General features: G+C 43.2%; 1 protein-coding gene across 3 annotated transcripts in view; it reads right to left on the reverse strand.

The window, feature by feature from the left end:
* Window positions 1–26,991, reverse strand: part of LOC309361777 (kelch-like protein 13) — a 77,419-nt gene extending 50,428 nt beyond the window's left edge. The window contains exons 1-3 of one of the 3 annotated variants that reach the window (XM_081896950.1): window positions 26,798–26,991; window positions 16,038–16,091; window positions 10,617–10,679 (exon numbers count right to left, since the gene is read on the reverse strand). In XM_081896950.1, the coding sequence (XP_081753076.1) occupies window positions 10,617–10,679; window positions 16,038–16,066 (92 nt within the window). In that variant the 5' untranslated portion in view covers window positions 16,067–16,091; window positions 26,798–26,991. Of the gene's footprint in view, window positions 1–1,908; window positions 2,189–10,616; window positions 10,680–16,037; window positions 16,092–26,797 lie in introns of those variants that run through there. The other 2 variants (XM_081896947.1, XM_081896949.1) reach the window with 2 other exon arrangements.
* Between the last annotated feature and the right edge of the window lie 350 nt (window positions 26,992–27,341).

Genomic DNA, 27,341 nt, shown 5'->3' on the forward strand with positions numbered 1-27,341 from the left:
CACACGCTAGCAAGGTTATGCTTAAAATTCTACAAGGAAGGCTCAAGCAATATGTGGACCAAAATCTCCCAGAAGTGCAAGCTGGATTTAGAAGAGGCAGAGGAACCAGAGACCAAATTGCAAACATGCGCTGGATTATGGAGAAAGCTAGAGAGTTCCAGAAAGACATCTACTTCTGCTTCATTGACTATGCAAAAGCCTTTGACTGTGTCGACCACGGCAAACTATGGCAAGTTCTTAAAGAAATGGGAGTGCCAGATCACCTCATCTGTCTCCTGAGAAATCTCTATGTGGGACAAGAAGCTACAGTTAGAACTGGATATGGAACAACTGATTGGTTCAAAATTGGGAAAGGAGTACGACAAGGCTGTATTTTGTCTCCCTGCTTATTTAACTTATATGCAGAATTCATCATGCGAAAGGCTGGGCTGGATGAATCCCTAGCCGGAATTAAGATTGCCGGAAGAAATATCAACAACCTCAGATATGCAGATGACACAACCTTGATGGCAGAAAGTGAGGAGGAATTAAAGAACCTTTTAATGAGGGTGAAAGAGGAGAGCGCAAAATATGGTCTGAAGCTCAACATCAAAAAAACGAAGATCATGGCCACTGGTCCCATCACCTCCTGGCAAATAGAAGGGGAAGAAATGGAGGTAGTGAGAGATTTTACTTTCTTGGGCTCAATGATCACTGCAGATGGTGACAGCAGCCACGAAATTAAAAGACGCCTGCTTCTTGGGAGAAGGGCAATGACAGGCCTAGACAGCATCTTGAGAAGTAGAGACATCACCTTGCCAACAAAGGTTCGTATAGTTAAAGCTATGGTTTTCCCAGTAGTGATGTATGGAAGTGAGAGCTGGACTATAAAGAAGGCTGATCGCCGAAGAATTGATGCCTTTGAATTATGGTGCTGGAGGAGACTCTTGAGAGTCCCATGGACTGCAAGAAGATCAAACCTCTCCATACTGAAGGAAATCAACCCTGAGTGCTCACTGGAAGGACAGATTGTGAAGCTGAGGCTCCAGTACTTTGGCCACCTCATGAGAAGAGAAGACTCCCTGGAGAAGACCCTGATGTTGGGAAAGATGGAGGGCACAAGGAGAAGGGGGCGACAGAGGACGAGATGGTTGGATAGTGTTTTCGAGGCTACCAGCATGAGTTTGACCAAACTGCGGGAGGCAGTAGAGGACAGAGGTGCCTGGCGTTCTCTGGTCCATGGGGTCACGAAGAGTCGGACACGACTAAACGACTAAACAACAACAAATCATGTAAGATCTAGACAGCTTGAGGTCTTAAAAGGTTTTTCCACAGTACATTTGTCCTTTCCAAACACCATTAAATATAACACAAACACACAATTCTGTTCTATTCAGCTATGTAATGAAAGCAAGGATTACAGGAAAACTTCAACTTCACACTGTATCCTCCTTCCTGTTCCCCCCACCCCACCGCCCAAAAATCATAGGAAAAATACCCTCATACTAATTTCCTCCTAGTCAAGTTGCCTGCAGGTGTGAGACTCAGGATCATTAAGAAGTTCATTACAGTTTGGGGACAGAGCAATGCAAGTGCGCACACACACAAGACACAGAGCACCTGCTGAGAGTCTGAGGGTCCTGCTCCTGCCTCTCTCCACCAGGCGTAGGACAGGGCCTGATAGACTATAAAAGGACTGCTGCTACCCAGCAGAGAATACTGTTTACATTCTTTAAAACTGCTTTTTAATTTTGTTTTTAAATTGTTTTCTGGAGGTTGGGGGGGGGTATTCGGCTGACATGCTGGTAACAAACAATCCAAAGCCATGTTTCTGTTAGATCCACCTCTGGAAGATAAGACATTTCTAGCAAAAGCAGACTTTACGGAAGACGTGATAGCCCACAGGCATTTCTCAAGAGAGGAACTTACCCAAAAGTATAGTGTCGTTTTCAGTTTCTGAATAATAAAGCCTTAAGAGCTCAAAAACAGGGCACTATCAGTAGACCAGGGTTTCTCTGCTCCTCCGCTCCAGAAGGATGTGCCCCCATCATAGTGCTTAAAGTACCAAAATGAAGCTAAAGGAATTCAGAATGTGCAACAGGGTTTTCTGGAAGGGATACTGCACCCAGTGGAAGGTTTAGGAGTACTTAATGCTTCTATACCACTGGTACTAAGAGGACAGGGGACTTGGCCAGAAATCTGGATGAACACTAGTGGGGCCTTATCTAAGAGGAGAATACAAACACAGTGAATTAGAACAAATGATTAACATCTTGTCCTTTATGTACTTCAGGCCAGCATTGATGTACCTTCTTATTAAAAGTGATATTCTGAACAAAATGGCAGCATCAGTTTCCCATTCATATAATTCAGCACTTGCAGGGTCACAGAAAATTCAAATTAAATACCTGTTCAAACTTAGTTACAATGTGTGTGACTACTCAGGTTGACTTTGTGTAATCTATGTGTTTAAACAAAAGATGCAAGTCTTATTGGGGGGGGCTTACTTCCAAGTAAACATATGTATTATCAGACTGTCAATGATGCTGTATCATTTTGGTGCTACAGTGGTACCTCGGGTTAAGTACTTAATTCGTTCCGGAGGTCCGTTCTTAACCTGAAACAGTTTTTAACCTGAAGCACCACTTTAGCTAATGGGGCCTCCTGCTGCTGCTGTGCCGCCAGAGCATGATTTCTGTTCTCATCCTGAAGCAAAGTTCTTAACCTGAAGCACCACTTTAGCTAATGGGGCCTCCCACTGCTGCAGCGCCGCTGCTGAGCGATTTCTGTTCTCATCCTGAAGCAAAGTTCTTAACCTGAAGCACTATTTCTGGGTTAGTGGAGTCTGCAACCTGAAGCGTATGTAACCCGAAGCGTATGTAACCCAAGGTACCACTGTATATTCCTGCTCCAAAGAATTATGATTTGGTCCAATCCTTAGGTAAGCCTGCTATAAACTTCACATTTGGGGGAGGGGGGAGTGAAGCTTTGTCAATATGACAGAAGTGAATTAGACGGCAGCTTAGGATAAAAACAGATCAATATGGCAGCTCCCTCTACATTGAAGAATCTTAGCTGCACAAATTTCTGTCACACTCTGCAGCACCCAGAGGCAAAGTTATTACACAATGACGTTTAAGACCCAGAAAGTGAGGTAATGTTTATTCAAAATCAGTAATGCCACCTTCTGGTGATTATGTGAACAGATTAAGAGCATGCATTTAAACCAGGCATAGGCAAACTCTGGCCCCCCAGATGTTTGGGACTACAATTCCCATCATCCCTGACAACTGTTCCTGTTAGCTAGGGATGATGGGAATTGTAGTCCCAAATATCTGGAGGGCCAGAGTTTGCCTATGCCTGATTTAAACTGATGTTCATGACTCTTCTTTTAATGGGCAAGCTACAAAGCACAGCAGCTGAGTGACAACTGAGCTGTACAAGGGAAAGGTGGAAGCAGGATTCAAATTATTTTCCTTCAATCATCTGACCTGGTGTACACAAGTTCACTTACCTGAGGAAAACAATGTACAGATGAACAGAGCATGGACTGCCTCAAACTGTCCTAAGGACAGCGGGAGAAGAAACCATCAATTCTTCAGCCAGTTGGGGGGATGGCCACGATGGAAATAAGATGGCCAGTTAAACTCAGAGCTTTCCAAACTTTTCATTTTTAGACATGCATCATTTCACGACATGGTAATTCACTTTTACTGTACTAGCAAACCAGAGGTTAAACTAACCCCCTTCCAGCCCCGGGAGGAGCATGGGGAGCATTCATGCAACACACCTACACATTGCAGCCAACAGGCTAACATGTCACGACACACAGTTTGGAAAGCTCTGCTCTAAGCTCTCCTCCAAAGCCCAGAAAAACAGCTTGGAACAAAAGTCCCTGCTGCCTAAAAAATCCCAAACCTTGAAGAAAGGAGAGGGGAATGCAAAGGCATTCAGAAAAGCTGAAAGTAAAAGATGATGTCTCTTAATTCTTCCTGCCTGTGAGAGGGCAGCGATGAAGACAATAATGGAGACAGCAGCCAAGATGGCACCACCCTCAAAAGAGGCCTCTTCCTTGTTTGAGAAAGAACATGGAAGCAATAACTTAGAGAAGAACTATGATGCTATAAAGGAGCTTATTAAAAACACTTGAAAAGAACTAATGCTTCCAATGGAATCAAAACTGACAGAACTTAACACAAGGCTTGACTCTTTAACAGAAAACAACAAAAGAATTAAGCCAAATCCATTACAAAAATATCAAATAATTAGAAAAAGATATACGCAACATGCCTGAAGATGCAGAAAATTTAAATAGTAGAATAATTTTACATTTTCATTCTTTTGAAGAGGGCATGGAAGGAAATGACCTTGCACATTTTATTGTCACATGGCTTAAATCAATGCTTCCAGACCTCATAATCTCTGTAGCTGGTTTTGAACAGGCACACAAAAGCACTCAGACCCAAACTGAGGGTACTTCCTCCATGATATAATTGTCTGCTCTGCCCGTTACAGGAAGAAAGAGGAAATGTGGAACAAACTGTGGAACCTAATATCCTTATAAAAACATTCCAGTTATGGTAATGAAAGTCTGGCTTCTGAAACACAGGGCTGGGGGGCGGGAGGCTTTATGTGCTTACAGAATTAAACTGCAAAAAGCTGGAATTAAATATTGCTGGGGCTTCCCCTTCGATCTTATCCCAAGAGGATCAACACAGATCACAACAACAAAGAGACTAGAACCAACAGAACTCCCCAACACTCTTGGAACTGATCTACCTCTGGAATGGCAGCAAGGAGAAGCAATGGAAGAACACACCAAACTTTCTGATGGAAGCTTGGAGGATAGATCTGGCAAACACCTCACACATAACAAGAGAGGAGATCACTACAACACATTCAGCAGATTCCTTCACCCTAGACCCTCCCTACGTCTCAGGCCAGGCAGTCAAAGCCTTAGACATCCTCAGGGTCTCTGGCTGCCTGGAGTGGGAGCAGCACTGATTTGGCTCTACCACTACACCTACACAGAGCTCCCCTGTCTTGCCCTTCCACCCGATCCTTGCTAAGTAGTAGCAACATGTGGCACTGGGAAGACAGGAGAACAATGCAGGCCTGGTGGCTGATGTTGTTTATAGCACCAAAGCCTTCCTAATGAGGAAGGTTTCTGCCATGCAGCAGAAGTGCCATTAAAGAAAGGGCAGGGCAGCCTTTCTGCAGGAAGGAGCTTCCACCTAGGAGAAAGCTCTCACCCCAATCCCAATCAAACGTGAAAAGCAGAGGGCCTCTGCTGATAAACTTTAATAAAGATGCTTGACGGGGAGGAATGGTCCCATTGTACCAAACTGCACCCAAGCTCACAAACACATGGGCAACTCATTCCGGTGAAATTTTAAGGGGGAAGGAACAATTTCAATAACTGAATATTTGTTGAAAGCGACACAGAAATCTTCTCCACCAAAGCCTTTAAGGGCAGGGCTGGACCTAGACCTAGGGGTCTTTCCCAACAGTGAGAATCTATTTTAACTGCTCTGAATGCAGCTTGGGCCTTCTGTTCTGGACTGTGTTACTAAAGAGAAACAAAAGAGTTCTACACAGATCCCACTCTTTCTTCAAGGGGCTCAATGTCCTCAGACAAATTTAACTTGGGGGGGGGGTGCCCTTCAGAAATATGCAAGCATGACAGGCTGAAAGCTAAAATTAAAAATTAAAAACTGAAATGCATCTAACAGCCAACCACCACTCCTTCCTCATTTCTCTTTCCCCAAAAACAATTAATTTGCCATGAACAAGCAACTAAACAGCAGCTACTCCCACAGAAAATGCTTTAGGTTACATGATCTTATCCAGCTGACAGAGAAGCAACATCCTTCAAGAGCTGAATATCAATTTGACAAGAAAATTAAGGAGTAGGTGGCTAATTAAACAGCATTCATAACTATTCAAGTCTATGCAGAGTGTTAACTAGAGCTCCACAGTGGGGTCATTTGGGGGGGCTAGTTTTGGAAGTTTGTTTCTTCAAGCCAGGATTGCAGAAAGCTGTACGTCTGATGAAATGGCTAATGAAAGTGCACCAAAGGTTTCTAGTACAGAATTTTAAGACTCAGTTTCACAAACTATCGCAACCTGGTGTTCTCCAGTTGCACTCTCTCAGCTGTTGGGAGCTGCTGTCAAACATATGGAGAGAACTGCATAGATTATACCTGCTGCATAGATTATACCTTTCTCTCCACCACTGCATAGATTATACCTTTCTCTCTTTCACCATTTCTGTGAAACCTTTAGCACTGCCATCCTTGCTAAGCCAAGTGAATCCCCAGTACAGTCAACTTCATCTGACTGACCAAATCCAAAGACTGCCCACTAATGGTTCCTCGTCATCCTGGGGAAAAGGGACAAGAGGGCAGCTGCAGGGTTCTGTCCTGGGCCCCTTGTTGTTCAACACCTTTACAAACGAGTTGAATGAAAGAATGAAGGGGATGCTCGTCAAATTTGCAGAGGACACCAAACTGAAAGGGGTACCTGATGCCACAGAATACAGAATCAGAATTCAAGATAACCTTAACAGATAGGAGAACATGGCAGCTAACTAACAAAATGAATTTCAATAGGGAAAATTTCAGAATCTACACTTAGGTACAAAGACCAAACTGCACAAATGTAAGATGGGGAAACCTGGCTTGCCAGTAATACATGTGAAAAAAATGTAGGGGTCTTTGTAGACCACAAGCTTAATTTACACGAGCCAACAGTGTTATGTGGAGCAAAAAAAGTTATTGCTATTCTAGACTACATCAACAAAAGTAGAACATCCAGATCAAGGGAAGTCAAAGTATTGCTCTATTCTGCCCTGATCACCTTGGAGTCCTTTATCCAGTTCTGAACACCACAATTTAAGAAAGAAGGATACTGACAACTGGAAGGTCTGACAGAGGACAGATGGCTACTTTTTGGTAGTGCTCTCCCAAATCATCATGTGCTGACTAAAATCTAAAGAAGCCATGACAAGATAACGTTAGGATCATATAGTTTAGGCAAAGAGTTACAAACTGTGGTCCAAGGATCACCAGTGGTCCACAAGCTTCATTCAAGTGGTCTGCAGTGGGTTCACATTAAATATTTATATTATTTTTAATTGTATTTTTATTGCTTCTTTTACTTCTTATATTGTCTTTCATTATATTACAATTAGAATTCTAGGAACTGTAAGAAATAAAAGCGGCAATAAAAAGACAATTTAAAATCATATGGTACCTAGCCCAGCACATTACAATTGGTACAACAGGCTGAAAAATGATGTAGTGGTACGCCAAGACCCCTAGCAGTTTTCAAGAGGACCACGGGGGGAAAGTTGGGGAACCACTAATTTAAACAAGTATATCTATCTCTGATAACCTTCTCATATTGGGACAATTTATTTTAAGATCAGAGAGCTGTTTGTCTGTTTAATACCAAAGCTACTTAGGACATCAGAATATCCTGCACAATCTTATTGCTCTTTGTCATGTCACTTGAAAAAACTTACTATCAAAGATCGAATCAACTGATTTCCAATGTTAAGAAAAGTTTACATGCAAATAACAAATAACTTTTCAGACAGATAAATATATATGCGATTTTGACATGATGTGAGCTTCAGCTTCTGTTCTCCAAGATGTTCATCTGCAATCAATTTCACTGGGAAACAAAAATTTTGTTGCACTGACACCTGCAGTTGTTCTAACCTAATTTTGACATGCTGATTTCATATCTGAAGTTGGTTTTGTTCTGTAAGCTCTAGGGTTGTTGTTTTTTTGCAATTCATGTTTTTCATTTTTCACCATAATCTTTGTTTTTCACAATGCAATGATTCAATATTTTATTAAACACATAGCCAAAGTAGCACAATATGAGTATAAATGTAAGTGACTTAAATAGCATTGAATGTGACATGTATAGCATTGAAAATGACATGTATATCTATGTAGTTGGAGGTATGCAAAAAAAATGTATTCCCTTGAGATACACAGTATACTGATGGAAAAAAATTTTCATTTTCTGTTGCATGAGATTTTTCAACTGTTCTTATGTTCTTTAAATGCTGATTTCAAATATGAAATCGATTTTCGTGTACGTGCTATAGTTATCTTTCAATTTCCGACTTTTGCCGATATGTCATATTTACACTGGGGATAAGTAGACACTGACACGTTGATCTACCCTAACCACATGGTAATTATTGTTTTGCAAACTTAATTTTTCTTTACTTTTATAGTTTTGTAACCTAAATATTTGTATTTTTCAGATCGGACCATGGCTTCTTCAAGTAGACAAAAATGTATAAACAAGCCTGATGCCTTTTGTTATGTATGTGGCTGCTATACACTTCCTCGTCAAAGAAGAAGAAGAAGAAGAGTTTGGATTTGATATCCCGCCTTTCACTCCCCTTCAGGAGTCTCAAAGTGGCTAACAGTCTCCTTTCCCTTCCTCCCCCACAACAAACACTCTGTGAGGTGAGTGGGGCTGAGAGACTTCAGAGAAGTGTGACTGGCCCATGGCCACCCAGCAGCTGCAAGTGGAGGAGCGGAGACGCGAACCCGGTTCCCCAGATTACGAGACTACCGCTCCTAACCACTACACCACACAAGACACAATATAACAGCGATTGTGAGGCATGCCTATAAAAGCTATTTTGAAATTCCTCTGGGCAACCAAGGTAAGAAATCAGCTCCGCATATTGTTTGTCAGAATTGTGAGAAAATGCTTAGAGACTGGACAAAAGGAAAACAGAAGAGTATGCCTTTTCGGGTTCCCGTGGTTTGGCGGGAACCCAAGGATCACACAAGTGACTGCTATTTTTGTTTCCTAGTGATATCCACAAGCTGTTGTTATTCAGGTACTTGGTAAAGCCTTTCTGTTGTCCGAGCAAGAAGTTGACCGTTTTGAGATCCACACAGATGATCCAGTTGTGCTCTTCACCATGTTCACTTCCCTTCATCTTCAGAAGAGATAAACCCCTTAAAAACTGGAATTGGGAGTTCCTCAGAGTGCAGGATAGGTCTAATTGCTGAAGGAATACTGGGATAGAGTGACAGAATGTCAGTTTTTCTTGCCGATACTCTTTGTACTGACCAGACAAAAATAGCATAACAAAAGGCATCAGGCTTGTTTACACATTTTTGCCTACTTGAAGAAGCCATGGTCCGATCTGAAAAATACAAATATTTAGGTTACAAAACTATAAAAATAAAGAAAAATTAAGTTTGCAAAACAATAATTACCATGTGATTAGGGTAGATCAACGTGTCAGTGTCCACTTATCCCCAGTGTAAATATGACATATCGGCAAAAGTCGGAAATTGAAAGATAACTATAGCACGTACACGAAAATCGATTTCATATTTGAAATCAGCATTTAAAGAACATAAGTACAGTTAAAAAATCTCATGCAACAGAAAATGAAGAAAAAAAATTGTTCCTGTGTTTTCAATGTGTGCATTTTAAATTTATGATGAAGGAATATTCATAACCAACCTTTCTGTTAAAAATTGCCCAGTGTGTTTAAACAAAATGTAATAACCACCATCACAAAAGCAGTTTTTTTAAGTAGGTGATGTCTCAAAAAAGGTGCAACCAACAAATGAAGCTCTCCTGCCACCTCAAAATTGCACCTGTGGCCAAGGAACAATACCACAAGGGTTCGAACTAGGACCCTGCATCTGCTATTTATGCAAATAATGCACGGAATGCATTTTCATAGAGCAAGAATATTCAAAGGAGCTCCTCAGCTAGTTGTCTCCTTCCTGTGTCATGTTTTCAGAAGAAAGAGTTTCCTTCCCCCTTAGGGAAATGGTAGTAATACCTCCCCATATATACCTCAAAAGCTTCTGAATTCCAAATGCAGATGGATATTCTTTGTGAGGCAGAAACAGCTTCATAGCAAGCTGATTTCAAGCAGAAAATACAAAACAATGAGAATTAAGTGTTGGCTTAGTAAAGAGCAATAAGAAAGGGGAAGGGCTATGTGCCAGTGAAGGGTACGATTAAAAGAAACAAGGCTATTGGGAGGGTTTTAACCATTTTATAAACAGCAGACAGCTGCAATCTCACTGACATTCTGACTAGAAGTAATTGGCAAATAAGAGCTGCCTCTCTAACAAAAGACAATCAAAACGCAATTGAGGGGAAAGGTGAAATCCTTCCCCACGATACTGCCAAAATTACTGATATTAAAAACTATGGCAACACTTGGATATGGCAACAGAAATATGCTAAAAAGTGATGGGAGTGTAACATTCAGCCCCTTCTGATCCATAAATTACAAGCATGTGCCTCAATTCTTTTGCCAAACCCATGATTCTCTCATCAGCTCATCAAGTTTCACATCCTGTTTTAAGACCAAACAGGCTTTAACAAACATTGTACATAATGTAATTGATTTGGCAGAATCCTCACAATAGGCTACATGCTAAACAAGTTTGTCAGTGCATGAGTGATGAGCTTCTGTACAACTATAGCACCACCCACCAGAAGTTGATAAACAAAAGGCAGAACATCCAAAACTCCGGGGGAAAAACCTTATTTGTCTTGAGAGAACAAACAAGCACTGAGCAGTGTTAATGTATTAAACATGATTCATTTTGCACCAAAGCGCATACCTCTCATGATGCACCTCCCTTCGGAGCACAGAATGATCCATACCGTCAGTATTAGTAGCTCCCCTGTTGACAAAACAAGATAAAGACTTTAAATGCTCTGGTTTTTAAAAAGGAAGCATAGTACCCTAATGCACCATGTCATCTTAATAAATCATGTGAGCATAGCTCACTGGAGTGGGGATTAATTGCCAGTGAAGTCAGTCACAATGCCAAGACCATCCATTGTTTAGTTGTGAAAATGAAGCATTTGTTTCTCGACAATAGATTTGCTATTCACCAGTGGTGTCCTGGCAAACTTTGAAGCACAGGAGCTCTCCATGACAGCCTCCACAGCCCTGCCCCCAAGCAACATCCAAAACATACAGGCAGTTTGCCTCCATCCATTTTATACATATAATAAACTAATAGAAGTACATAGCATAACGCCCAGTGTATTAGGACCTGCTTACTGTCCTCCAGAGATTAGTAGGGATCTAGTGAAGGGTGGTGGGTGGCTAGCATGTTGGAACTTAGCTGGTGGGGTTCACATCTCTGATAAGCTTTGGGGCAGAAACATAGATACCTCGGGAATAGCCCTATTAAACTCAGTGTTCCAACTTCTTAGGTCCAACACTGAGCTTTAGCAAAAGGTCTTCAGCCAGCTGAAATACAACCTTTAAAATTCAATTAGAAATGTAAACAAACTTGCATAGAAATATTACAATGGCTACCATGAAGTAGGAACCCCATCAAAGGAAATAAGGGCTGTATCCAACCAAGTTCTACTCACAATGAAATTTATGGGCTTAAGTTAGTCGTGCATATTAATGACAATGGGTCTAACTCCAAGTAGAACAAGCACTAGATACAACGCTCCGTATCCAGGCTCTGCTTGAGTATTTTCCTCCATCTCCAGTTTCCTCTATGCGCTAACCTGTCAAATGGTAATACAACTTAAAAGTTACAGATAGGTAGCCGTGTTGATCTGCCATAGTCAAAACAAAAAAAATTCCTTCCAGTAGCACCTTAAAGACCTACTTAGTTAGTTCTAGGTATGAGCTTTCGTGTGCATGCACACGAAAGCTCATACCTAGAACTAACTTAGTTGGTCTTTAAGGTGCTACTGGAAGGAATTTTTTTTGTTACAACTTAAAAGATTTGTTATCATCTTATTCACTTGTCACAGCTAACAGTCTGTCAAATACCCCGGTGCACTCTCAGATGGCATCATCAATCCTGGTCTGAAAATAAGCCAGTGTGGAAGAGCAGGGTTCGAATCCCCATTCAGCCATTAAGCTCCCTGGGTAACCTTGGCCAATCACCATCTCTTAGCCTACCCTACATCACAGGGTTGTGGGGAGAAGAAGAGAACCATGTACACCAACTTGAGCTCCTTGGAAGAAAAAGCTGGTATGTAAATGTAATAAATAAAAGTCCGGGAGCTGTGCTCCAACTGTTCTTGCTGTACCACATTCATTGCAGTACATTGTAAAGCCCCTTTCTCTTCTTCAAACACATACTTGTAAGAGCCTTTTCCTCTCAAGTGGGCCCAGAACTGAAGATCTGGCAAAATAGCAAGCATCCCATCTGCTTTAAGAGACACATTAAGATTATTCAAATAACAAAAATCCCCTTGTGGAATAAAAGGGGTGGCATTTAGCAGAATAACTGTCAGGCAGAGTCAACAGACAGGATCAGAGAATGTCATCCTTCAAGAGTGAGACAGTTCTCTGGGCTGCACTTTCCTCTTCTGAAAATCCATATGTTAAAGCAGCTTAACAGAGCTTTGATCGGGTTTCCTTTCTACTGCAAATGCAGACCTATAGCGACACTCACAATATCACCTACGTCCTTATTAAGAGCTTCCTTCCCATAAGCAATGCATCTCTCCTCCATTTTGCCGCAAATGGAATTTTATATAGAATCCAGAAAGACCAAAACCAGTTATATTTCAAAGCAAACCTGAATAAGTTGGTGCTCATATGAAACTGTTTTTCATGTCCGCTGCTAATATTCTGGAAATAAAAATCTCTAGTGATGGAACTGAAGTTCAAAGCAGAGGTAACATAGGAGATTGCTGTCTCAGCCTTTCCCCCTCCCTGCTCATCTGTTGAAAAAGCAGTTACAACAAGGAGACAGTCATACAAAAACTCCTCCACCCCAATCTATATGATTTGCAAAAACTATTGTAAGAAACTAGTATTTCTCGTCAGGATACGATCTCTGCTAACAAGAGTCATATCAAAGGACATAGATCTTAGCAAGCAGGAAGCTTTTGTTTCCCTACCATCAATAAGTTAGAACTCACCCTGGATGTGAGACAAAACTGCTTTGCTACTTCTGTGGTGATCTATGCAAGCAAGAAAGGCTGTCTCAATAATCAGCTGCCTTTCACTGGCACACTACCAAGGATCAATGAGTTGATTCATATGTGCAAGGGGAGAAGACTTCGATCTCCATGCAAAGGGGGAAAACAAGCAAGTAAACACATGATTATGATTATAAAGCGCAGCTCATTTTATGTTGTGCAATTTGCAATGAGCTGGGAAGCTAGTGAAGGGCAGAGGAGAGAAAGCAGTAGGGTCAGGCAAAACCATCTCCTATCACATTATGAAATCTCATTACTGTCCCTGTGTTCCAAACACAAGATGTTTCATCCCTGTTATGCATGGAATAGAATTATGCTGCATATCTGTCAGGATTTTAATCTCTCTCCTCACCCTCAAGATTTTTTCATGGAGCTCAGGACAGTGCACATGGTGTCCCCTATTAATACCACTCTGGTATTAATTGACAGGTTGGGTCAATTAATGCTATCTCTGCCCATGATGATCCAATGAAAGCCACAGAGTAGGGGTTTTAAAATATTCTAGGTCTCTTGATACCTTGTCAAATATTCTATTCCCCTACACCAGATCCATTTCAACAGACTAGTACCCATCCAATGTTTCGGAGGGCATCAGGTTGGCTATCTGCATTTGCTGTGTGACTGAGTTGTAGAGATGTGCAAACTCTCAAGGGATTTCATCTTTAAAAGTTCACTAGTAGGATACTGAAATGCAAGCTTCAAAATAAGTTTTCTTCACACCACCACCCTGCATGTGTATAAACCCAAGCCTGACATATCTGTTCTGCAATGTTAGAATGGCTGACTGCTCAGCATTCAAAACTGCACATGCCAAACCTCTGCACTGAGTCACCATGAACCATCTGGCCCACAACTCATAAAATAGCCTTAACAAGTGACCAGAACCCCACACATTATAATGTTATTTGCCTAGACATATTTTTTAAAAAATGAAGCCACATATACAATACATATGCTGGGTAGAAGTTAAAACTTTCGCAATGTAGTAAGTGATCTGACTCCACACATGCAATACTCTCCAAAAATAGATATAAAGTTGATGCAAAATGAATTCCAACACCTGCTTTAGTCTAGGAGGAAACAGAAAAATCTCTGCACAACCTTTTTAAACTTTAAAATAAATACCATGAGACTAAAAATATGTTACAGATAGGTAGCCGTGTTGGTCTGCCATAGTCAAACCAAAAAAAAATCCTTCCAGTAGCACCTTAAAGACCAACTAAGTTAGTTCTTGGTATGAGCTTTGGTATGAGTGCATGCACACTCAGTGTATCTGAAGAAGTGTGCATGCACACGAAAGCTCATACCAAGAACTAACTTAGTTGGTCTTTAAGGTGCTACTGGAAGGAATTTTTTTTGTTTTGACAAAAAATATGAGAGACTTGAGACAGTCAATAACCCTGCCATTAAAAGCAACGAAGGTACTTAGTATTATAACCAAGATAGAAAATTGAAATTAGACATTAAAGCTCTTCAGCCCTCTAGAGAGGTCCCTCAGTTTCTACTATACTGCTGAGTTCTTGAAAAATAATGTGTTTTATATTCTATAATCCAAAATATACATTTCATGGCAACTCCAACAGCCATAGTGTAAACCAAACTTACGCTTCCGGCAAAAGCAAATATTCAGAAGCTTTTAACAAGCACAAAGAGGGGAAAGGGGGACACTTTTTCCTCTATACTTGGAACCCTCTAAGCTCAAAATTTCACTTGACAAACCCAGCTGCTGCACAGCAATTTGCATTTGCTCTGGCGTGACACTCTTCTCCAGCGCCAAGCTAAAATTGGATTATTTCATTGTCTAAGTACACAGGCATCTGTACCCTAAAGGATCCAGGCTTTTAAGCATGTCTCCGTCACAAACCTTACAATGTGAAATCATCATGGAAAAACCCAACTAAATATTTCAGTTGCCTTTATAATCTAACACTAAAGCAGGATTATGAAGACACACTCACCTGATAATAAGTAAAAAGGACAGGGCAAAATTCTTAACCTAGATTGAAATTCCACATTCTGGGTGATAATTCACTTACACACTTAAGCTTGAGATGTCAGAAATTTAAAAGGTCTTTTATTTTCCTCACAGTGTGTGTTGGTTTTTATCCTGTGGACTGCAAGGTAAGATACAACTATAAAAGCCAGCTTTTTAAGACCATCAACCTGTGACTGTTCTGTTCTACTGCCTTTTTTCCCCCTAGCCTTTAAGCACAATGAAAATTATGGGAGGGCCTGCCAAATTCATATACAAGAGCTCATGCTAATGTTCAGAGATGAAATGCTCTCTATAGAGAAAACTGACACATTTTAATCTTACAACTGAAATATTTTAGAACTCAAATGCTGAATTAATGTGCTGCTTTTTAGTAAAATTGTACTGTCATCTTTGTATACTATGAGCTGCTTTGGGTAATTTCCTGGGGTAAGAAAGAAGCTCCAGAAATTACAGTGGAACCACAACTTATACTTATGTGTTCATAGCTTTAGGCATAACATCAAAAAATAAACATAAATAAATAGAAAGGGGGCAGGAGACCCTTGCTTACTAGGTTCTGGAGGTCCTCACATGGATCCAATTGCAGGCATCCAATGTATCTTCAGACCTCCCCAAGAGATCTTTCGTGAGCCTCCAGAGCCTGGTAAGCAAGGCAGAGGGCTTAAAAGTCTTTCCCAGGTTTTCCTGCTCTGGGAGGCTCCCGTGAGATTTTGGACAGCCCTGATCTCACAACATGTTTGATAGTGGGGGCAGTTGGGGGGGGGGAGCACTCTGAGTTTGTGCAATTTTGCCCTTGCACACAATCCCCATATTCTATGCTATCTCAGTCTTAAAATGGGCTACTTTGATATTGGTCCAGCCACATCTGATATTCACAATTTCTCTAACCAAATCAAAGTTTGCTGTGCAGTTAGCTTTCATGCGATTATAAAGGGCATGGGGGATGGGAGGATAGGTTTGGGTGGCCCAACTTTTCAGACTAAGTGGGCGGCAGGAGTACTTTGACACAGAACCTGCAGGCTGCGTGTTGGACCACCAGTTACCAGTTTACATAACACACAAATATTTAGATACTCACAAAACTTCTCTCCACATCCTCTCCAACATATGCCCTTCTTCCCTCCTTGCAAACCTGCAAGTTGAACAAAAACAGATGGAAACTCTCAGACATGGGGAAGAAGGCACCCTTGCACAGCAAGCTCTACATCAAGAGTCCGATACCAGAACCAGCCTACATTCCTTCCAGACTACTAGTGCAGATGTTCTTCATCACTCTCCCATGGGAAAGGAGGTAGGCTAAAGGATTTTGGAGCAACATCTGCACTGTGGTTCTCAAACGGTGTGGCACAGTGCACTGGTGCAGCAGAAGAGGATGGCAACTGTGGCAGGAAGATTCAAGGACAATCAGTACTATAACTTGTGAATGATTTATGTTCATACGTAGCTGCATTGTTTTATACTTTATGGATATCCTATGTGTTTTATCTCATATACTAAGCATTATTAGGAGTTGTTGCTTTTCGTTTTGCAATGTACTACTTATTAATAATAATTTTAAAAAATGATGTGGAGTGAGCAATTTTTTGTTCTGAAAGTGTGGCCCAGAGAAAAACATTTGAGAACCACTTATCTACAAAGCTAGACCCATTATGGCACAGGGGAGATACCTGGGTTTGAAAAAAATGTTTGAGAATCAGTTAAAGAACATGCACACTAAAGCAACAGGTGTTAGAATAGAAAGGAAAACACTGGAAAACACGCCCCCTTCAGCAAGCACAACAGATATAGCCCCATCTCCAGTTCTTAGCAAAGCCTCAACAACTTCTTGCCTGCCTGCTATTCTGGAGGGATGTAAATGGTCATAACTGAAGTACTGGGTTGAGCAAAAAAGCTTCCTGCTGCTTTCGGCTTTCCAAACTGTGCTATCAAGTTTAGGCTTGAGAAAGAGGCTGGCATGGCAGAAATCATAAAATCCTTTGCTTTATGGGGAAAGAGAGTAAGTAAAAGAGCATAAGCCTACCTTCATTTTCCATCCATCCCTAGCCTATTCCCCAGCTGGGTCAGCAGTCATTCCCTCCCAACCCTACAGTTACGGGGGGGGGGGGGGAACCTTTCACAAAGTTTGATCTCTTGTGGGCATATGCAGCGACAACCTTGGCCAACTTCATTGCAAGGCTGGGTGAAGCGGCAGACGTGTGTGCACACAACCTGAGCCCTGCTGACGAGGACGCCAGTCTCACAACCATCTCAGACTTGAGGAGGCTGAAACAAACAGTTCCGCTCACAACATGTTGCTACAGCAAACAGTGGAGGCGAAGAGAAACGGGCTGGAACAGTTTTATTTTACTAACTTAAATTCCAGCCAACTGCTTTAATTACTTCACAAACACTTCTTCCTGAAAGAAGTTAGCTGCAGGCAATTTTGATAAATGGAGGGAACACAAAGCAGGAACCATGGAAGAGTTGGCAACATGCATCACTTCCTGTCAGTGGTGGCCTCTTGGTGATTTCCACTCACCCCAGGTGCCCCCCAGTCTCAGCCCTTGTACTCAGTCTTTAATTTATCTTACTACTATAAGGGAAACATACAGCACAGGAGTACAGAAATTAGATTTCATGAAGTTTGAATGTGGCTGTATGTCAGAGGTAGCCAGGTTGTGGACCTCACAAAATGAGGTCTGCTTGACCAGCAGTGCATAAAGCATTCCCTGGATCTACCTGTTAATTTGAGCCCATTAATTCAGCCTCTTTAATATTCAGGGAACACTTTCCACTTACTGACCCTTGCTGAGAGTCCCTTGCACATCTGCCATAGGAACAAAGAATTTTGCAGCAAGTTCTTAGACATGCCCTGAGGCAGTGGTATTCAACCTGTGTCGTGGCACCCTGGGGTGCCTTGAATGATGGTGAGGGGTGTCACAGGCAACCCTGGCCTCGGTCCCTCTTTCCTTCCCTCCCTCCTCCGATGCCATCTCGTGTCTGATTCCCAAAGACTTGCTGTTTGTTGAAGCCCTGGTTACAAGCTCCCCAGGCAAATGGTGTCTCTGGGACTGGTCATGGGGTGCTGGTTGCCAGGAGCTGAGGGGCCTCAGAGTAAGCAAGCAAGTGGGTGAGGGAGCCCAGACAGCCAGTCCACCAGCCCCTGCTTTTGGGACTATTCCCAAACAAGTGACAAGTGAGAGGTCTGGCAGGTAAGCGACACACTGGCCTTTCTTCTACTTGCTGTGTGCAAGGCCTGCCTGGGAACTGAGTGCCTGGAGCCAAAGGAGAGACTTTCCGCCGTGCAGACCTGGTGGCACCTGCAGCTGCCACTGCTGCCTCCCAAGGTGAGTAAAGTGCTGGCATCACATTCACCTTTGGCCAGTGTTCGTCAGGCTGCTAAGGCTGGGGGCATCTTCTTCCCAGCCCCCCCGGGGGGGGGGTGAGGAAGCACCTATCTTTGCGGGGGGGGGGTGGAAGCAGTTGCCCAGAGGACTCCCGAGGGAAGGGGAGAGGAGGCTGAGGGAGCACTCCACCAGGGATGGTGTTTGAAAAAGGGTGAGAGGCTGCCAGCTCTGCAGGCAAGGGGAGGAGGGGGCATAACTGATCTCCTGAGCCCCACAGGGGAGCCACAGAAAGAATGTAGTTGGTCAAGGGAGCAGTGGACCCAAAAATATTGAAAACCTCTGCCCTAAGGTGCGCACTTTGCTCAAATAGAGCACTAGCCAGGCCTGTTGTCACACTTGAACCAAGAGAGTCACCCCTAAAACATGCCCAACACCCTCCTGAAACTGTGCAGTGTCGGGGGAGATTGGTAACAGTGAGCAAAGCATCTATTCAAGGGAGCTATTTGACCATCACTGCTCTTTCTGTTGAAAGCCTCTCAAACAGGCTTCTTCTGAGGCACCACTAGAGCCCCAGAACATTGTAGGAAAACCACAGCCATAAAGGAATAAATATTTAACAATCTAACCAGGAGGCAAGTGCTTTCCTACCATGAGGCTTTGGGTCACTCTCAATTCCCATGCACTCAAAAACATTTTTCAGACTGATCGCTACCATATACAGGCACTACTAAAAAGTGAACCATAGGAGAAAGCAGGCATAATAATCGCTCACAAGCAAAGAACCAAGTAATTCACATTTGCATGCAACACTGTCAGAGTGTTTAGACCCACAGCTTCTCAGCTATTGTCATGACAGCAGAGGATTATTATAGGCTTGCTGTAGCAGACAATACTTTACCATTCCCAGAAGCTCAGCTTATTGCCAATACACTGAACACAAGGGAAGAAAAAATATATATTGGCAAAGAGGCCTTTGTGCTGCCATTTAAGAAACTCCAGGGCACAATATTTTCAGTGGAGTTGAATACTGACCCTTGCTATTATATAAGCTACAAATCCACTTGCAATAGAGGAAAACTTAGTCCTGGCCAAGAGCAATTAAGGAATTATTGCAGATCTCCCCTATCTTATCTCATTCATATTGCCCCACACACTAAATGCTACGTAAAACTATATGACTGGTTTTGCAAAAAAGGTGCACATTAGCAGTGAAAAAATGTATATATTTGTGCACCATAAGTTTTTAAAAGCAAGAGGAACAAGGTCTAAAAACTGGGAAGTACTCTGCAAGTACTGGCAAGTACAGGACAAGACCCCCCTCCCCCAAAAAAATTATTCACTGCAGTAAGACAACTTCCTGACTATGGTTGAATGACATGTCTGTCTGTCCATGTTTCCTGTAGTTTGAGCTCAAACATTGTACAGTGGTACCTTGGTTTATGAACTTAATCTGTTCCAGAAGTCCATTCTTAAACCAAAGCGTTTTTCAATTTACACTCAACAGGAAGCAGAACATGCTTCCAAGGCAAAGTTCACAAACTAAAACACCTACTTCCGGGTTTGCAGCATTCTTAATCCAAGTTGTTCATAAACTAAGCTGTTCTTGAACCAAGGTACCACTGTACTGTATAGGCTTTCCCAGAGCACCAGCTAAAACCGATATACCAAGGAAGATACAACAAGTTAAAACCAATGGATTTGTATATTACTATTATTCTTCCCCACTTACTTCTACCAAAAAACCCTCTCCTTCCTTTCTGCAAACAGCAACAAAAAGAACCAGGACATTTAATGCAAAACTGAGAACAACGGTCAGCCCAACAATTGCATACAAAAATTGCCCTGTTCTGAGAAAGCTTGCAGGTCTTGTTAGTTCTTTTAAGGCTGCATGAAGTGCTACCTATTTTTCTTGTGAAGCCCAAAGCATAAGCAGAGCAAAGCATCTTCATACTCCCATCCTAATTCTGTTGCTGTATTTGAACAAGGAGCAAACACCCTGTGAGTTGGCACAGGTGATGTTTGGCTGCTGGCTCGCAGACCAGTTCCATTATGATTGTTAGAGAAAGCAGCTGAAACAATTGCCTATTTGGTCATCCTTCCAATGCAGCTCTGTCCACTCCCCCCTCCAGCCCAAAAAACCTGTCTCGGGCATGCCAACACCACACCCTATTACCCTGTAATGCAAAGGTCAGGCAATATAACAGAACAGAAATCTCTCAGGTAAGAGCACACAAGAACTGCAGCATTTGCAAGCAAACTTTGGGCAACCAGGGATAGATGCAGATCACCACCTAGGGCACCCTGGTGGGCGCTAGATGGAGATTAAGACTTTGGCTATGACACACACTTATGGCAAGTTATGTTTCTTTCTGGAGGTGCTAGAGATTTATGAATTAAAGATATCCCCTTACAGAAGGTTTCACTATCAAAAGAATGCCCTTAACACAGGCAGCAAAGGCAAGTACAAAACAGTGACGCAAACAGGACAGAAAATTAGCCAAGTCCTTTCCTCTGGCAAGAAACTGCCTGGAGCAACCATAAGGAAGCAGTGAACTCTTTTTCACCCTGTTCGAAGCAGACTCTGCAGGTGGCCAGTCTGTGTGAGGAAATGTCAGCACTCCCCTCCACCACCTTTATGAAAGGCTGTCTGTGCAGAACAGTTAACACAATGCCAGGCCTTGTCAGATGTATCGTGCAAGGCACGAGATGTCACGTAAAGATGAAGGGCCTCTCTCAAACTTCTTCCTCCCCACCACTCCAGCCTTCAGCATTCATTCTTGTTCCTCCAACACAATACTCCTCCATCTCCAGCCTTAACTCCAAGGATGGGGAACCTGTGGCCCTTCAGTTGTTGCTGGGATAGCTCAGTTGGTAGAGCATGAGACTCTTAATCTCAGGGTTTGAGCCCCACTAGATGACCCTCCCTTTCAACGCTACAATTCCATGATTCTATGATCTCCCCCTTTCATCAGCCCCAGCCAACCTGCCCCATGGTCAGAGATTATGTGAGTTGTAGTGCAGCAACAAGGCCTCAGGTTCCTCATTCCTCCTCTACTTCATGCTACATTCATATTGTCACAAGACATGCCACAGCTGATCATGCAGCTCAGATTTTGGGCGGAAATGAAGCCACCCTGTGAAATGCTGCAACCTCAGACACCTTTGGAGGTAAGCTCTTCACATTCTGCAAGACTTCTGGAGCCAACTGCTAATTCTAGGAACAAGTAATAATTCTTAAACTGAAGCGTCACATGCAAACATCACTAAGAAGCACCCAGTTTTCCATGGTACAGCAGCCACCAATCAAATGCACCTCTTAACAGCACAATTTCCTCAGAACACACAGAGAGGTGTTCTTCTCTGTAGAGCGCTTAGCACATTATGGGTGATAATTCAATGTTAAGTTACAGCTATTACTTCTCAGGAGCTGCTGCTATATAACCAATCACTGTCTTCTTCAGAAGGTCTGTAAGAACAGGAGCATGTGGAATTTAAAGATGCTACCCAACACACTTCTATGTAGGCTGGCAATTGGAATTTGGGAGTTAATCTATTTGGGAGCTTCTGATTGAGTATCTATGGCCATCTGTATTGTATGCATTTTTCTATATTCTTCACCCTTTTTATATTAGAAAAGTTGCACAACCTGAGCTTCCAAGAACAAGTGGGGATATGGATGTCAGTAAATGTCCCACCCAGAGAAGGGTGTGTACAGGATTCCTATACTGATGTTCAGGGTCCCCTTCTAACTCTATGATTCTATTATTCCTGAAGCAAAGGAGTGTATGTAACACAGCTAAGTTCACTGGCATTTGCAAGGACACCAACATTTTAAAAAAGCTACATTTAAAGATTATTCTTACACACCACAGTATAGAAAGCCTTACTAACAACACATTTGTTCCTCTGCAAACTCTGGTGGAAAGTGGGAATACCTGAAGCAGGCTTCTGTTATGAGACACTACGAAAGTCCAGAACTATACAGACTACAGCAATTCAGACACTACTTACAGGGCCAAGCACACAGAGCAGGCATATTCTAAATGAGCCCGTTGAGAATCCATCATAAAACCTATGAATGCAACCTCAAATCCAGCTTCAAAAGCATATGCTAAGCAGCTGCAAGTAAAATGAAGCCTCATCTTTCCTACACTGCAAGTAAATACATCTTGGGTAGCAAAGAAACATTCACACTAGAATCCCAGAACACATGGCATTCTCATTTTCAATATTCTGGAATCTATTTTGCCACAGGAGCAACTTTCTCCGCAGATGGGTGAACAGGGATACCAAGAGTGCTGGAATGGAACCATGTTCATGACATGTGTTTTCATTCCCCAGTATACACTGGACGGGATAGAGGAAGACTTCTCTGTCCTATTCATCATCACTGCACCCCTGCCCACTTTTCTTGGAAAAAAATGCTGCTGTGTGAAGTTAGAAAACATTTTTAAAGGGTCTGGAATCTATTCATTACTTAAGAGTAATTGCTTTAATGGAAATACAGCATAATATTGATTCATATAACTTTGTTTTACTCACAACTTCTGGTGAGAATTGAAAATGGAGTGAGGTAGAAAATATTATCATCCCCAGCCCACTTCCTGTCCCCCCACCTGTCCTCCCCCCTCCTCCTGCCCCCAGCACAGCAGAGATCAACCTGAAGAGAATATGAGGTGGGATCTTTATACTCAGCTAAGTGTTTTTTACAGACCTTTCTCTCTCAGCCATATCCTCGCCCAATGTGGAACAGGGACCACACATATATTACACTGTAACATAGCCTAATGCATCTATACTTTTCTCCCCTGCTTGCTTAAACCACACACATTTTATACCGCTTTGTTCATACTGCAATAGCTTTAAACTAAAATCAAAATGGTCAGGACAAAAAAAAAACAATCAAGCTTTCCCTCATTACCCATGACTCTTCATTCCCTCCTATTCCCTGAACTGCAAGTTTCAACTGCAAGCTCCCTAAGCTTGTCTTCTGTGTCCATTAACTGCATGAAACACCACTTAATTACTGACACAACTGTACTGTTAACCTCCCATAATTCACCACAGCAAGATTTGCAGAAACTCTACAAAAATATCACCGACAATTTTGCAAAAAACGACATCCTCCACACTTCAGCCATGGAGCCAAACACCCTTTGTGAAGAAAGGAAGGGAAAGGGCCAAATTCCCATTATTCAGCCCTAATAAAGACAAGAGGGGTCATGGCAGGTGGGGCAGGGGGAGAGGCTGCTCTTAAAGGGGGAAGATAGGAATAGCAAGGCTGGTTGATGTTTTTAAAGGGACAGCAGCACTTTAAACAGTTGTGCAGCAGAAACTGAAGGAGGGGAGATATGTTTTAGTTTCCATGGAAAGGTAAATGAAGGTGAGGAGCAACATCTGTGCATGACCATCAGAGTAGGATAGCTGCCTCAGGCAGCTGGTTTTGGGTGACATAGAAAGGGCAGCAAGCTGTTAATGGTTTTAATGTACTTTTTATGGACAAAGAGCAAGAAAGTACCATGTGCTAGAAGAAAGTGGCAAGCCTTGGCTACCATGCATATTGACTTGGGGTGTAGGATGAGGCTCATTCGCCACCCCTCCTAGGGCAGCAAAGTGTTTTAGTCTAGCTCTGGATAATTGTGTGAGACTATATTGTCTGCATGTCTATGTGCAGTAGACCTTAACGGCTCTGGTTCAGGATTTCCCACAATCTGGTTTGCAGCACTAAAGGAAAAGTCAGAAAGAAAAGAGACTGTCAGGTGGGTATGGGCTAAAGAAGCCACAAATCCAATTCCTGCCAATTCTCATAAGTTGGGAAAAGAAGCATGATTTCATAAAGTGGACATGCTTGTGCTTGTTATTCTGATGCTGTCCCTACCCTCCACTTTTGCAAAGAAAACACTTAAATTCTAAGAATTAACCAAACTATAATGTTTAAGTGCCTTGTCTAGGTTCAGAAGGTTCTCTGCTTCACAATTATTATTGGTTTTCGTATGAATACTAAACAATTAATTAGATTCCATTTAGTGTTTTAATATTCTAAAGGTAAAGGTAAAGGTACCCCTGGCTGTTAGGTCCAGCCGCGAATGACTCTAGGGTTGCACGCTCATCTCACTCTATAGGCTGAGGGAGCTGGTGTTTGTCCACAGACAGCTTCCAGGTCATGTGGCCAGCATGACTAAGCCTCTTCTTGTGAACCAGAGCAGCGCACGGAAACGCCGTTTACCTTCCCGCCAGAGTGGTACCTATTTATCTACTTGCACTTGACATGCTTTTGAACTGCTGGGTGGGCAGGGTCAGGGACCAAGGAACGGGAGCTCACCCCGTCACGGGGATTCGAACCACAGATCGGCAAGCCCTAGACTCTGTGGTTTAGACCACAGCACCACCCGCGTCCTTGTTACTATTGTAGACCAGATTAAATCAGCAAACCTAAAAGTATATACTAGCATGTCCAATTGAATTCACATTGGGGTTACTTATATTATAAACCTGCAGCACAATCCTAGCCATACTAACAGTGTAATCCTAACCAAATCTATTCTAAAGTAAATCTCACTGAGTTCAGTGGGACTTACTCCCAAGTAAGCGGAGTTAGGATTGCAGCCTAACCTGGGAATAAATCCCATTAAATCTAATGAGATTTACCTCTCAGTAGATATGCTATGGATTTTGCTGTAGTACGGAAGTAAGTAACAATGAACTTACTGGGATCTACTTATTGAACTCTAGTCTCCCAGGTTTTACCAGCTCTCTAACCGCTACACTCAAGTGGCTCTCTTTGTGACCAAACACACAACAGCTCAATAACTAGAGACTGGTTGACAAGAAAAAACATGAATTACCACCTCACTGCATCCTCCAACTTCCTGTGGCCTCTAACTGGCTGCTGGCAGCCTTCATGGGATATCAGAAAAACTCAGGCTGTCCTATGCAAGTACAGTTACAGATAGGTAGCCGTGTTGGTCTGCCATAGTCAAAACAAAAAAAATTCCTTCCAGTAGCACCTTAAAGACCAACTAAGTTAGTTCTTGGTATGAGCTTTCGTGTGCATGCACACGTCTTCAGATACACTGAAACAGAAGTTTCCAGACCCTTCTATGCAAGTACAGTATTCCTTAGGCATTTAGATTCTGGGTAGCAGAGCATAGTGTGGTTGCTGTTGTTTTCAATTATTGCACACCAATTTTTTTTTTAATACGTACGTATTTTAGCCAAGGGGAGAGAGACTGTCCTGAGCAATGGTGTGCTTGGGAAATGAATGCAGAGCAATCCTATTCGTGTATACTCAGATGTAAGCTGCTGTTAACTCCAATGGGACTATAGTGTGGAGGGCATCCATCTGTGTTGAGAGACAATGGAGAGTGCCTCCTCTGTGGAGCACAAGACTGAGCAGGGTGAATGGAGGTCCTAGGTTACTGAAAGCTAATTTCAACCAGGGTCCCACAGTTTCACTTTTAAAAAGGAGAGTAACCCACACCTGGCGCATGCAAAGTGACACCTCCTCCCTCCTGCATAGCTCCTATTTCGCTGAGATTAAGGACAGATGACAATAATGGAGAGAGAAAGTGCTCAGACTCCCTGGGAAAGACCCTAATGTTGGGGAAGATGGAGGGCACAAGTAGAAGGGGATGACAAGATGGTTGGACAGTGTTCTTCAAGCTACGAACTTGAGTTTGACCAAACTGCAGGAGGAAGGAAGACAGGAGTGCCTGGCATGCTCTGGTCCAGGGGGTCACGAAGAGGCGGACATGACTAAACGACTGAACAACAACAAAACCCAGAAGGGCAGCTGGTCTCTCCAAAACAGCCATCCTAAACACCTGATGTCCTTCGAAAATAATTTCTGCCGAAGCTCCTTTCTGCATCTGACGATCCTACCTCTGTACCTTAAAACAGCACTCGCCAACCTAATGCCCTCCAGACGTTTTAGACTACAATTCACTCTGGATGCACTTAAGAGTACTTGGGTAACATTTTCTTTTTATGGTGGGGTTGGAGATACAGCTTCTTGCAAAGAGTGCACTTGATCTTAGGTACCCTCTGATGAAGATCAAAGGGGAAGGATCCAATTCCAAGCTATTCCTCCCCCCCCCCAAAAAAAACCGCAAACCCCCATTCAGCCTTTGCAAACGGAGTGAGCATTCTAAGATTCAGCCCCTCGCTATATTATTTTTTATTATTTGGATTTGAGGGGAAGTGGACTCCCCCCCCCCCCATGAGCTAGTCTAGTGTATGGGGTAGGGGCCAGCCCTCCTCCCTTCGCCCCTCCCCTCCGGACGGAGAGAGGGAGGTGGACCGACCGCCCAGCCAATCGTATCGCGCTCCTTCCCTCCCCGCTCCCCGGAGCGCGCGCAGCCAATCAGCGTCGCCGTCCTTTCCACGCTGCCTCCCTGCTCCAGCCAATGACGCAGAGGGACACAAAGTCGCCGCCGCCGCCGCGGCCCTCCCCCTCCGCGTCCCTCACAGAGAGCGGCCTCCCGCTCGCCCCCCCCCCGCGCCGTCGCCTCACCCGCGGCTGCCGCCACCTGCTGCCACCAAGTCACTAAAGGGCCCGGGGTCCCGAGGGGGGGCGGCGGGGGAGAGCGACCGGGGCCCGATCCGCCGCACCTGATCCGCCTCTTCCTTCCCCCTCGGCGGCTGCGGGAGCTTTTCGAAAGTCCTCCCGAGTCCGGAATCGGGAGCCACGCCCCCTCCGTGCCTGAAGCCACGCCTCCTGCGTCACCAAGATGGCGGCGCTGCGCTTGCGCGACGCTGGAAGGGAGGGAAGCGTGAGGGGGAATTTAGAGGGAGAGCAGCGGGCTGCGAGTTCGAATCTCGACGCCGCCGTTAAGACGTCGATGCTCGACTATTTATTGTAAAAGTAATGTATCAGGTCCAGTTTGAGACAGGCAAACTCAACTCCACACCAACACAAATAAGCTTTTCTTTTTTTCTGGTCTTTCCTATTAACATCTACATGAAACGGCTACAGATGGGGTTGTCTGGAGGTTTGGAGTGCATTGGCAGCAATATGCTGATGACACTCAGCTCTATTTCTCCTTTACATCTGCAGG

Source organism: Podarcis melisellensis (assembly GCF_964234715.1).
Source record: "Podarcis melisellensis genome assembly, chromosome: Z".
Classification (NCBI taxonomy): Eukaryota; Metazoa; Chordata; class Lepidosauria; order Squamata; family Lacertidae; genus Podarcis; species Podarcis melisellensis.